At 35.9% G+C, this 13,965-nt stretch overlaps 1 protein-coding gene across 4 annotated transcripts in view; it reads right to left on the reverse strand.

Moving 5' to 3' along the window:
• Positions 1–431: 431 nt before the first annotated feature.
• The window catches only part of LOC103002354 (kynurenine/alpha-aminoadipate aminotransferase, mitochondrial), a 31,371-nt gene continuing 17,837 nt past the window's right edge, over positions 432–13,965 (reverse strand). For 2 of the 4 annotated variants that reach the window (XM_057549104.1, XM_057549103.1), the window contains 4 exons: positions 9,748–9,809; positions 9,416–9,480; positions 7,999–8,105; positions 5,876–6,770 (listed from right to left, as the gene is read on the reverse strand). In XM_057549104.1, the coding sequence (XP_057405087.1) occupies positions 6,594–6,770; positions 7,999–8,105; positions 9,416–9,480; positions 9,748–9,809 (411 nt within the window). In that variant the 3' untranslated portion in view covers positions 5,876–6,593. Of the gene's footprint in view, positions 988–1,916; positions 2,019–5,875; positions 6,771–7,998; positions 8,106–9,415; positions 9,481–9,747; positions 9,810–13,965 lie in introns of those variants that run through there. The other 2 variants (XM_057549106.1, XM_057549107.1) reach the window with 2 other exon arrangements.

Below are 13,965 nucleotides of genomic sequence, written 5' to 3' on the forward strand. Positions count from 1 at the left end.
AATGCTGGTAAATTGTTCTACAGCAATAGAAAACAGATACAGGGTATTTATGATACTGTCCTAATGAGATCCCATTCTTGTACGTATTACATATATATGCATAGAAAACATCTAAAAGGATAGATATAAATGCTGGGGGTGAGACACCAGTGGCTTTTACTTTATTCCTTATACTTACTGGGTTGTTTGAAAAAAATTAAGTGAGCATATATTTAATAATCAGATGGGGAAAATAAAGATCTTAAAGGTGAGAAAGAAAATCATTAAAAGTGTATCCTAAGTACCTCAAAGGAGTCTAGTAGATTGAAATTAAGTAACTGATAAGAATGTGCTTTTGAAAGTTGTGTAGTTTCATAAAAATACAATGTAGTACATTTTTCTCAGTCCTTAATCTCTCCTCCTTACTTAGAATTAATAGGAAGACGTTTAGGTATGTTTAGATTCAGAATTTTATTTTAAATGGATTTCTGTGCCATAACATAATGTCTGTGATACTCTTACTAAAAATTATGTATAATGGTCAAATTCTAACAATTTTTGCAACAAGCTCTCATTACATTTTCTTCAAAATAGGAAAAGTTCACATTACATACCATTTTGAACATGACTGTTTGCTTACAAATAATTTATTGTAAAAATGTTATTTTCAAAGAAAATTTATGGGAAATGATAAAGCAACTACAAAAATCTTTACAAGAAAATCCAGGATAAAAATATTTTTTTGTGGGTTGAAAATTTATCAACATGTATAGGTGGATTATAAATATATTTTGGCAATCTGATGCATTCAAGGTCACTTTAAAAGTTGTCTAGTTAAATTACTACAGATATGACGTGTTTGGTGAAACCCAATCTGTAAGTCTGACACCAACAATCATTTCTTCCTGGTGAAACATAGAAATAATTTATCTGAAAACCGTGAGTGCTATGAAGAGTTCGATTTCTTCATAAAGATTCCTTTATAAGTTGGGCTAATCCCTGGAAGGCCTAAAAGCGAACAGAGAGAAGAATTAATAAAATTAGGATGCTGTTTAGGAAAAGTCTGTCATAACTTTAGAAATTAAAACAAAGAGTATCCATCTTAGGTTGAGATCAGACAGTGAAAGGTCAGGATTAACCTCAGTTTTATCTGGGTCAGAGGCCGTCAGGTCCACTAATATATGTAGACGGAAGCATATCAGAGTCCCAGGAAATGTTTCAAATCCTTATTTCCTGAAGATCATCATTTTCTCCCAGAACACGAATTATTTTTTTCTTATACTCTCTCACCTGCACATGCCTTCTGTATAGTTTCAGTTGTCCAGCTCTACGCATATATAACTTATGAAAAGCATATTTAATGACATGAGAAAGCAAGTCAATCAAGAACACGCCCGGAGACAACCCATCTCCAAGGATAAGTATACACTCTTCTTACACTTACTGGACTCTTCAGTTTATGGCTCTTCTGTGGGTTCCTGACACACAGTTCTTAGGAACTTGCTTCTTGGTTTCCTGTAATCCTGGTTAAAGCTGGACTTTGTGATTAAGCAATTACTTAACTCTAATCATTAATATTATTCTATTTGACCCTTCCTCAAGAGATAGAGATGGATGGCTTCATGAATTTGTACTATGGCTCATGTTAATTCCATGAAGGAGTGAAAGAGGTTCTCTTTTTAACGTGTTGATAACCTGCCAACACTGTTGAGCAGGTCTGACATGTATTCATGAAAGCAATAAAATTCAACTCCAATTTGGTCGCATCATTTGTCTATAGAAGCCTGGCAACTTCTTTGAATGGTAGTTTATGACTTTCCAACTAATATCCATTTTGCAGAAACCCAAGAAGATATCAAATAATGTTGTAACTCCCAAAATGAACACAAAAAATAAATGGATATCTAGTTTTACTCTAAAGAGAATATTGTACTTACCATGTCCATCTGCTCTGGAGAAGCTAAAGAGAAGGATGCTCTGAAGTAGGGGCAAGGAGCTGAACTATCAAGGTAGAACTTATATCCAGGAAGCATGAATATCTAAGAGAGTTTATGGAAAACAGGTGATGTACCATTAAAGAAAACTAAAAGAAAATATAGATGAATCTAATCTCAGAGTGGAGGATGACTTTTAAAATTAAAAAGCAATGAAAGAAATCACAAGAGAAAAATCAATTTATATAAAATTACTGCATGTTGTACAATAAAACCAAAAGCATAGAAATCAGTGTTTACAATAAATACAGCAATTCTACCTCTTCTCCATATATTATAAAGAATGCACAGAAACAGAGGAAAAACTTTAAAATGGACAAGGACAGCTTATTCAAGAAACAGAAATGGTAATAAACATGAATAAATGTTTAACATAACTAGAAAAGTAAAATAAATCCAAACAATGAAATATATCATTTTAAAAAACATTTTATTTTATTTCATTTTTTTTAAGTTAAACTATAGCTGATTTACAACGTTGTGTTAGTTTTGGGTATACAGAATAGTGATTCAGTTATACATATGTGTATATGTATATCTATCTCTCTATCTTTTCTTTTTCATATTCTTTTCCCTTATAGGTTATTATAAAATATTGAGTATAGCTCCCTGTGCTATACAGTAGGATCTTGTTGGTTATCTATGTTATACATAGTAGTGTATATATGTTAATCCCAAACTCCTAATATATCCCTTCCCCCCTTTCCCCTTTGGTAACCATAAGTTTGTTTTCTATGTCTGTGGGTTTATTTCCATTTTGTCAAAAGTTCATTTGTATAATTTTTTTAGATTCCACATATAGTGATATCATAGGATATTTGTTTTTTTTTCTGTCTGACTTCACTTTGTGTGATAATCTTTAGGTCTATCCATGTTGCTGCAAATGGTATTATTTCATTCTTTGTTTATGGCTGAATAATATTCCATTGGATATATGTACTGCATCTTCTTTATTTATTCATTTTTCGATGAACATTTAGGTTGCTTCCATGTCTTGGCTATTGTAAATAGTGCTGCAATGGAACATTGGGGTGCATTTATCTTTTTGAATTATACCTTTCTCTCTATATATATTCCCAGGAGTGGGATCCCTGGATCATATGGTAACTCTATTTTTAGTTTCTTAATGAACCTCCATACTGGTTGCACCAATTTAAATTCCCACCAATAGTGTACGAGGGTTCCCTTTTCTCCACACCCTCTCCAGCATTTATTATTTGTAGACTTTTTGATGATGGGCATTCTGTCTGGTATGAGGTGATACCTCATTGTAGTTTTGATTTGATTTTCTCTAATAATTAGCGATATTGAGCATTCTTTCATGTGCCTGTTGACCATCTGTATATCTTCTTTGGAGAAATGTCTTTTTAGGTCTTCTGCCCAATTTTGGATTGGGTTATTTGTGTGTTTTTTTTTTTTTTTTATTGCACTGTATGAGCTGTTTCTATACTTTGGAAATTAATCCTTTGTCTGTCACATCACTTGCAAATATTTGTTCCCATTCCGTAGGTTGCCTTTTTGTTTTCTTTATGGTTTCATTTGCTGTGCAAAAGCTTTTAAGTTTAATTAGGTCCCATTTATTTATTTTTGTTTTTATTTCCATTACTCTAGGAGACAGAGCAAAAATGATATTGCTGTGATTTATGTCAAAGAGTGTTCTGCCTGTTTTACTCTAGGAGCTTTATAATATCCAGTCTTACATTTAGGTCTGTAAACCATTTTGAGTTTATTGTTGTATATGATCTTCGAGAATGTTCTAATTTCATTCTTTGGCATGTAGCTGTACTGTTTTCCTAGCATCATTTATTGTAGAGACTGTCTTTTCTCCATGGTATATTCTTGCTCCTTTGTCATAGATTAATTGACCATAGGTGTGTGGGTTTATTTCTGGGCTCTCTATACTGTTCCATTGATATTTATTTCTGTTTTTGTGCCACTACAATACTGTTTGGATTACTGCAGCTTTGTAGTGTAGTCTGAAGTCAGGGAATGTGACTCCTCCAGCTCCATTCTTCTTTCTCAAGACTGCTTTGGCTGTTAGGGGACTTCTGTGTTTCCATACAAATTTTAAAATTATTTGTTCTAGTTCTGTGAAAAATGACCTTGGTAATTTGATAGGGATTTCACTGAACTTGTAATTGGCCTTGGATAGTAAAGTCATTTTGACAATATTGATTCTTCCAATCCAAGAACATGGTGTATCTTTCCATCTGTTTGTGTTGTCTTCAATTTCTTTCATCAGCATTTTATAGGTTTCCAATTACAGGTCTTTTGCCTTTTAGGTAGGTTTATTCCTAGGTATTTTATTCTTTTAGATGTGATGGTAAATGGGATTTTTTCCTTAATTTCTCTTTCTGATCTTTTGTTGTTAGTGTATAGAAATGCAACAAATTTCTTTGTATTTATTTTGTATCTTTCAACTTCACTGAATTCATTGATGAGCTCTAGTAGTTTTCTGGTAGTATCTTTAGGATTTTCTATGTATAGCATCATCTCATCTGCAAACAGTGACAGTTTTACTTCTTCTTTTTCAATTTGGATTCCTTTTATTTCTTTTTCTTCTCTGATTGCTGTGTCTAGGTCTTCCAAAACTTTGTTGAATAAAAGTGGTGAGTGTGGGCATCCTTGTCTTGCTCCCAATCTTAGAGGAAATACTTTCAGATTTTCACTGTTGAGTATGATGTTAGCTGTGGGTTTTTCATATATAGCCATTATTATGTTAAGGCGTGTTCCCTCTGTACCCACTTTCTGGAGAGTTTTTATCATAAATGGATGTTGAATTTTATCAAAAGCTTTTTTGTCTCTATTGAGATGATCATATGGTTTTTATTCTTCAATTTGTTAACGTGGTGTGTCACACAGATTGATTTGTGGATATTGAACAAAAACTGCAAAAAATACAAACATGTGGAGGCTAAACAATATGCTACTAAACAACCAATGAATCATGGAAGAAATTAAAGAGAAAATCGAAAAATACCTAGAGATAAATGAAAATGAAAACATGATGATCCGAAACCTATGGGATGCAGCAAAATTAGTTCTAAGAGGGAAGTTTATAGTAATACAGTCGTACCTCGGGAAACAAAAAATCTCAAATAAACAACCTAACCTTACACCTAAAGCAACTAGAGAAAGAAGAACAAACCAAACCCATAGTTAGTAGAAGGAAAGAAATCATAAAGATCAGAGCAGAAATAAATAGAGACTAAGAAGACAATAGAAAAGATCAATGAAAGTAAAATGGAACCCGGGTCTCTGACTCACGGCAGGAGGCGAGGAGGTTATAGACCCCTTTTTTGAAAACTGTGCGTGAGTCAGAACTAAGCTGGGTTGTGTTAAGTCTTTGAGATTGTTGTCTAGTAAAATCATGACATTCAGAACTTTAAGAAACTGCTTGTTTTTTCATGGTGTAAATCTGGCCCCTGGATGTTGAAGTTAGGTGAGCTGGGAATGAAATGATTTGGGGGCATTCTGGGGAGAAAATTTCAAGGCTGAAGATGAGTTGTTTTTTTTTTTTTTTTCCTGATTCACAACGAAATGAAAACCGTCATTTCTGCCAGTATTGGGGAGCAGTTTAGGGATGTGTCAGAAGCAAGTTTCTGTAGAGAAGGAGGGGGTGGCAGTAATCTCCTTGCAAGGTGACCAAAATCTGGGCTAAGGCAGCAGTGATAGGGATTACTTAGAAAAGGTAAAGGTACGTGCGACAGGGTGTATGGAATAAAAGAAAGGGACTGAAAAAACTATAATAAAATATGAAGCCTGTGTCCTTATCCCCTAGCTCAGGGATGCAAACAAATAGCCACTTATCAAATATTGTGAATAATAATGGCATTGATAACAAAGCAAAGAAAATGTAATAAAATTGATTTATTGTACTAAAATGCACTTAGACGAGTGAAGTCATTTAAGTATTTATTAAGCACTTTCTGTGTGCTGTTATTAACGTTAAAACAATTCATAAAGCATGAGTCCTGCGGTCAAGTACGATGATTACAGGGAATGAGTGACTTTCCCAGGGGAGTGCATTGGCTCTCGGGTCCAGGCAGCCAGTTCCCAGCTCTGACCTCTAGACTGTCTCTTATGCTCTAGCACAGGAGTTTGCCAACAACAACACGATCTGTTATTTGTACTCACTGCCTCAAGACAAAAGTGATACTAGAAACTGATCTTGGTGTTTACAAAAGAGTGACAAACATGATAAAGGAATTAATTAATGGAGAACGGTTGATTGATTTTGTAAATTGGAAAGCTACACAGAAGCATATTTAGATGTCTCAGCTTAATTAGTGCCTCTGAATGAAATCTAAGTAGACTTATGATTTAAGTACAAAAGGAGGAAAAAAAACCTAGAAGAAATCCTTGCAGGCTAATTTTAAGTGAAAAAAACAGTATATAAACTTTTCTGTGTAATTTTAATCATGTAACATAATTGCAGAGCATTATTAAAAAAAAAAACCCAGACTAAAAAATGGGCAGAAGACCTGAATAGATGTTTTTCCAGAGAAGAAATGCAGATGAACAACAGGTACATGAAAAGATGCTAAACATCACTAATCGACAGGGAAATGCAAATCAAAACCACAATGAGATATCACCTCACACCTGTAAATATAGCTATTAACAAAAAGAACACAAATAACCAGTGTTGGCGAGGATGTGGAGAATAGGGAACCCTCCTCCACTGTTGGTGGGAGTGCAAATTGGTGCAGCCATTTTTGAAAACAATATTGAGGTTCCTAAAAATCTAAAAATAGAGCTACCATATGATCCAGTAATCCACTCCTGGGTGTATATCTGGAAAAAAGAAAACACTGATTTGAACAGATACATGCACCCCAATATGCATTTCAGCATTATTTATAATAGCCAAGATATAGAAACAACCTAAGTGTCCATCAACAGATGAATGGATGAAGAAGATGTGGTATGTGTGTATACACACACACACACACACACACACACACACACACACACAATGGAATACTACTCAGCCATAAAAAAGAAAGAAGTCCTGCCATTTGTGACATGAATGGACTTGAGGGGTATTATGCCTCGTGAAACAAGTCAGAAAAAGAGAAATAACATGTTATCACATATATGCAAAATCTAAAAAAATAAAATGAATAAATACAACAAAAAGAAACAAGCTCACATATAATACAGAACAAGCTAGTTGTTATCAGTGGGAAGAGGGAAGGGAGGAAGGACAAGATAGGGGTAGAGGATTAAGAGGTACAAACTATTATGTATAAAATAAAGAAGATACAGGATTTATTATACAGCACAGAGAATACAGCCAATATTTTATAGTAACTTTAAATGGAGTCTAATCTTTAAAAATACTGAATCACTATGGTATATACCTGAAACTAATGTAATATTGTAAATCAACTATACTTTAATAAAAAAATAATTTCATAGCCAAAATACTAGATGTATACAGCCTCTTCAAGAAAATGTATCACAAGTGGTCATAAAATCTGGGTGGTAAAATTATGGGCTATTTAAAAATTTTTCATTCTGCTTCAATGAAGTATAATGCTATCATGAGTATGCTTTACTTTCATAATCAGGAAAAAAAATCCTTCTATTGTAAATACTAATGGCTTATATTTATCAAGCATTTACTATATGCCAGGTATTAGTCTAAGTGCTTTATCCATATTGACTGCTTTCATCATCATAGCAACCCTAAGAGGGAGAGGTTCTTATTATCTGCATTTTACCCAACACCACGTATAAGGGCAGGGCTGGAGCTGGGGTTCACACCCAAGGACGTGACTCCAGAGTGTGCTCTTAGCCACTAAGCTAATCAGTAGCTGAGCTGAATGACTGTGTTTCCCCTAGTTTAGACCAGGAGACTAATTCTGTAACCCAAACTCTATTATGATCTTAGTAAGGAGATAATGTATCTGGTAGGCAAACATTATGCCTTGGGTTGGCGGGCAGTGATAGACATCTCTCGCCATTTTTATTAAGATATTACTTTAAAGAAAAAATATAGCTTTTCTTCCTGTTTTACCTCTTTCTTAAAGGCTTTCTCTTCGATCAGTTTTCTTACATCATGAAGGCCCTTAATTTTAACCCATAAAAACATTCCAGCAGTAGGAACATGCCATTCTGCCAAACCTACAAACAAAAGAAGAGAAGAAATATTTCCCGAGACCATTTTTGATGATGTCAGCTATATCGCTGAAATGACAAATTGCAGTAACTGTAAACTAGTATTTCCAAAAAAGTTCCTTCAGGGATAGCATTTTTAAAAAATATAGTTTTAGGAGTCCTGAAAATTGGTGTTCTGAGTTTTATTTTTAAAAGTGAGGGGAGGGTTTGAAAGGGAGAGAGGGGACTCGTGTATATTTCTGATTTTAGTGGGTCTCAGGGCAGTGCAGGAAATCCAGTGCCATGCCCACCTCCCTTTCTTAGAACTGTCCCTAAGCCAAACGTGGCTCTTTCAATTTTAGAAGAAGATTCCTCAACTCTTTCTAGAGCCTTCTAGTGTTTCAATAAATCCTATCATTTACATAATCGTTCAGAACTCCAATGAATTGAAGTTTTTATTGCAATGTAATTAAGAAGTACTTAAAATTCAGGAATTCCTGGTGTATTTGTAGGCTTTATATTTCATGGAATATAAGGATAGAGAAACCAAGAAGGAAAAAGAGTTATTTTGATTTTGATTATTACCTTTAAAAAAAAAACCTTGATGTTGATTAAAACCTTTTTTTCAACTTCACTATAGGAAGTGGTAGAATAGTACTCTTATCAAAAAGATAGTAATTGTGTTTTTACCAGGACTACATAGGGAACAAGATATGAGGGAAATAAGAAGTGAATACTTTGTATTTACTATTATTCCTACGAAAGGCATTTTTAGTGGTGTAATTAAAGCCAGGTAATTCATTTTACTTTCTTCCTTAATAGAAAATAAAATCTAAAGCATTCTGAAATCAAATTAGCAATAGAAATACTAATGATTAATGAGGTTAATGATTAAAAGGCAAATCATCTGTAATGAGAAATCCACCTTAGAGTGTACTTAGTTTGTACTATTGTACTATTTTGTCTTTATAGAGTCTAGTTAGAAAAGGAATATGTTATGTCACAATTCCTTTTCTATTTGGAGCAAAATTTTGAAAACCTTTTGAGTACAGATATTATTTAGCTTTAAGTAGATTATTGCTGGTGTTAGACTAATTAGCCATTTTTCTTTAAACCACAGATTCTTTGCAGCAGTCAAGTATAGTAGAAATGCGTAGAATTGTGCCAGGGTTTGTGCTGTTACTTCTGAGATTATTTATAAGGTAACATTTTCTTGACAAGAATACTCCTGGACCCTGTTTCCTTCCCCAGGGTTATTAACAGTACTCTGTGGTGTGTATCACTCACTCATATAAGGGCTACAGTTCATCTCAGGACAGGATATAAGTTCCACTCACCACTTAACCACTTGTCTGCAGCTGCCAATAATGCATCCCTTTGCTTTCTATAGAAATCAATAACCCTAAAAGAACAATAAGACGAAAAGGTGTGTTTAGTACATTGATTGCAGAAATTAAAAGGCTCTGAAGTCCAGTCTGTAAGAATCTGTTTTCTATCTTGATGAAAATGTTGAATTCTTGATGAGGGAATAGAAGCATATTTATTTGACCTGTTGGGTGGTAAACTTTTTACCATTGTGGTTTTTCCATTATTTTGGAATAGTTCAAAAATGAAAATTAATAGACTGAAGTCCATTTCTATATAAAGTATGGAACCTAAAATACAATACCTGTCTACATGAGCCAGGAAGCCTTCTTCTCCCCATTGGTACAGAAGCTGTGATACCAGGAGCTAAAAGGGATGAGACAGTAATAAGGTCATCATTCATCCTCTAAAATGTATTTTTTGCCCAAACGTAAAAGCAAACCACTCTTGATCATGTGCAAACCACCCTCAGAGGATGCTACAAGCTGCACCAAGCTTTGTAGAGCTAGCGATTTATAATAAGGTTGATTATTAACAATGACAAGAATAATAGTAAAAATAACAAATATTTATATGGTCCTTCCTATGTGCCAGAAACTGCTGTACCATATGAACGTATTTCAGCTAAGTTGATCTTCATAATACCCTTATTAGGCAGGTCATGATTTCTAATCTACTGAGGAAGAGACTGAGGCACGAGGTGAAGTTAAATTTCCTGAGGTCACTGCTCCTCAAAGAGCCTGGACTTAAATCAGACTGTGCAGCCTGAGATCCACCCAATAACTGCCGCCCTGGATGGTCTCTAAATATAAAACACATACAGTCGTAGAGGGTTTCTACAGGCGTGTGCTCCATTCGCCATGTTTCTGTTTGGCTGAAGGCTTCCCTAAGCTGTGTGGCTGACAGGGTCTTGGTGCTCCGGCCTGGTGTCAGGCCTGAGCCTCTGAGGTGGGAGAGCCAAGTTCAGGTCATTGGACCACCAGAGACCTCCTGGCTGCACATAATATCAATCGGCAAGAGCTCTCCCAGAGATCTCTGTCTCAATGCTAAGACCCACCTCTACCCAATGGCCAGCAAGCTCTAGTGCTGGACGCCCCATGCCAAACAACTAGTAAGACAGGAGCACAACCCCTCCCATTAGCAGAGAGGCTGCCTAAAATCATACTAAGTTCAATCACACCTCAAGAAACAAGAAAAATCTCAAATAAACAAGAAGAAAACAATAGCAAAGATCAATAAAACTAAAAGCTCGTTCTTTGAGAAGATAAAAAAATTGATAAACCACTAGACACACTCATCAAGAAAAAAAGGGAGAAGACTCAAATCAACAGAATTAGAAATGAAAAAGGAGAAGTAACAACTGACACTGCAGAAATACAAAGGATCATGAGAGATTACTACAAGCAACTATATGCCAATAAAATGGACAACCTGGAAGAAATGGACGAATTCTTAAAAAAGCACCACCTTCCGAGACTGAACCAGGAAGAAATTGAAAATATAAACAGACCAATCACAAGCACTGAAATTGAAACTGTGATTAAAAATTTTCCAACAAACAAAAGACCAGGACCATATGGCTTCACAGGCGAATTCTTTCAAACATTTAGAGAAGAGCTAACACCTATCCTTCTCAAACTCTTCCAAAATACAGCAGAGGGAGGAACGCTCCCAAACTCATTCTACGAGGCCACCATCACCCTGATACCAAAACCAGACAAAGATGTCACAAAAAAAGAAAACTACAGACCAATATCACTGATGAACATAGATGCAAAAATCCTCAACAAAATACTAGCAAATAGAATGCAACAGCACATTAAAAGGATCATACACCATGATCAAGTGGGGTTTATCCCAGGAATGCAAGGATTCTTCAATATACGCAAATCATTCAATGTGATACACCATATTAACAAACTGAAGGATAAAAACCATATGATCATCTCAATAGACGCAGAAAAAGCTTTTGACAAAATTCAACACCCATTTATGATAAAAACTCTCCAGAAAGTGGGCATAGAGGGAACCTACCTCAACGTAATAAAGGCCATGTATGACAAACCCACAGCCAACATCATTCTCAATGGTGAAAAACTGAAACCATTTCCTCTAAAATCAGGAACAATACAAGGATGCCCACTCTCACCACTGTTATTCAGCATAGTTTTGGAAGTTTTAGCCACAGCAAGCAGAGAAGAAAAAGAAATAAAAAGAATCCAAATTGGAAAAGAAGAAGTAAAGCTGTCACTATTTGCAGATGACATGATACTATACACAGAGAATTCTAAAGATGCTACCAAAAAACTACTAGAGCTAATCAATGAATTTGGTAAAGTAGCAGGATACAAAATTAATGCACAGAAATCTCTTGCATTCCTATGCACTAATGATGAAAAATCTGAAAGAGAAATTAAAGAAACACTCCAATTTACACTGTTAGGAATAAACCTACCTAAGGAGACAGAAGACCTGTATGCAGAAAGCTATAAGACACTGATGAAAGAAATTAAAGATGATACAAACAGATGGAGAGATATACCATGTTCTTGGATTGGAAGAATCAACATTGTGAAAATGACTATACTACCTAAAGCAATCTACAGATTCAACGCAATCCCTATCAAAGTACCAATGGCATTTTTCACAGAACTAGAACAAAAAATTTCACAATGTGTATGGAAACACAAAAGACCCCGAATAGCCAAAGCAATTTGAGAAAGAAAAACAGAGCTGGAGGAATCAGACTCCCTGACTTCAGACTATACTACAAAGCTACAGTAATCAATACAGTATGGTACTGGCACAAAAACAGAAATATAAATCAATGGAACAGGATAGAAAGCCCAGAGATAAACCTACGCACATATGTCACCTTATCTTTGATAAAGGAGTCAAGAATATACAATGGAGAAAAGACAGCCTCTTCAATAAGTGGTGCTGGGAAAACTGGACAGCTACATGCATGTAAAAGAATGAAATTAGAACACTTCCTAACACCATACACAAAAATAAACTCAAAATGGATTAAAGACCTAAATGTAAGGCCAGACACTATAAAACTCTTAGAGGAAAACATAGGAAGAACACTGTTTGACGTAAATCACAGTAAGATCCTTTTTGACCCACCTGCTAGAGAAATGGAAATAAAAACAAAAATAAACAAATAGGACCTAATGAAACTTAAAGCTTTTGCACAGCAAAGGAAACCATAAACAAGACCAAAAGACAACCCTCAGAATGGGAGAAAATATTTGCAAACGAAGCAACTGACAAAGGATTAATCTCCAAAATATACAAGCAGCTCATGCAGCTCAGTATCAAAAAAACAAACAACCCAATCCAAAAATGGGCAGAAGACCTAAATACACATTTCTCCAAAGAAGATATACAGATTGCCAACAAATACATGAAAGGATGCTCAGCATCACTAATCATTAGAGAAATGCAAATCAAAACTACAATGAGGTATCACCTCACACCAGTCAGAATGGCCATCATCAAAAAATCTAGAAACAATAACTGCTGGAGAGGGTGTGGAGAAAAGGGAACCCTCTTGCACTGTTGGTGGGGATGTAAATTGATACAGCCACTATGGAGAACAGTGTGGAGGTTCCTTAAAAAACTAAAAATAGAACTACCATATGACCCAGCAATCCCACTACTGGGCATATACCCTGAGAAAACCATAATTCAAAAAGACATGTACCACAATGTTCATTGTAGGTCTATTTACAATAGCCAGGACATGGAAGCAACCTAAGTGTCCATCGGCAGATGAATGGATAAAGAAGACGTGGCACATATATAAAATGGAATATTACTCTGCCATGAAAAGAAATGAAATTGAGTTATTTGTAGTGAGGTGGGTGGACCTAGCGTCTGTCATATAGAGTGAAGTAAGTCAGAAAGAGAAAAACAAATACTGTATGCTAACACATACATATGGAATCTAAAAAAAAAAAAAAAAAGTTCTGAAAAACCTAGGGGCAGGACAGGAATAAAGATGCAGACGTAGAGAATGGACCTGAGGACACGGGGAGGGGGTAGGGTAAGCTGGGACGAAGTGAGAGAGTGGCATGGACATATATACACTACCAAATGTAAAACATAGCTAGTGGGAAGAAGCCGCATAGGCCAGGGAGATCAGCTCGGTGCTTTGTGTCCACCTAGAAGGGTGGGATAGGGAGGGTGGGAGGGAGATGCAAGAGGAAGGGGGTATGGGGATATACGTATGCATATAGCCGATTCACTCTGCTGTACAGCAGAAAGTAACACAACAGGGGCTTCCCTGGTGGCGCAGTGGCTAAGAATCTGCCTGCCAATGCCGGGGACACGGGTTCGAGCCCTGGTCCGGGAAGATCCCACATGCTGCGGAGCAACTAAGCCCGTGTGCCACAACTACTGAGCCTGCTCTCTAGAGCCCACAAGCCACAACTACTGAGCCTATGTGCCACAACCACTGAAGCCCGCGCGCCTAGAGCCTGTGCTCTGCGACAAGAGAAGCCACTGCAATGAGAAG

This window comes from Balaenoptera acutorostrata, chromosome 6, assembly GCF_949987535.1.
Source record: "Balaenoptera acutorostrata chromosome 6, mBalAcu1.1, whole genome shotgun sequence".
In the NCBI taxonomy this organism is placed as follows: Eukaryota; Metazoa; Chordata; class Mammalia; order Artiodactyla; family Balaenopteridae; genus Balaenoptera; species Balaenoptera acutorostrata.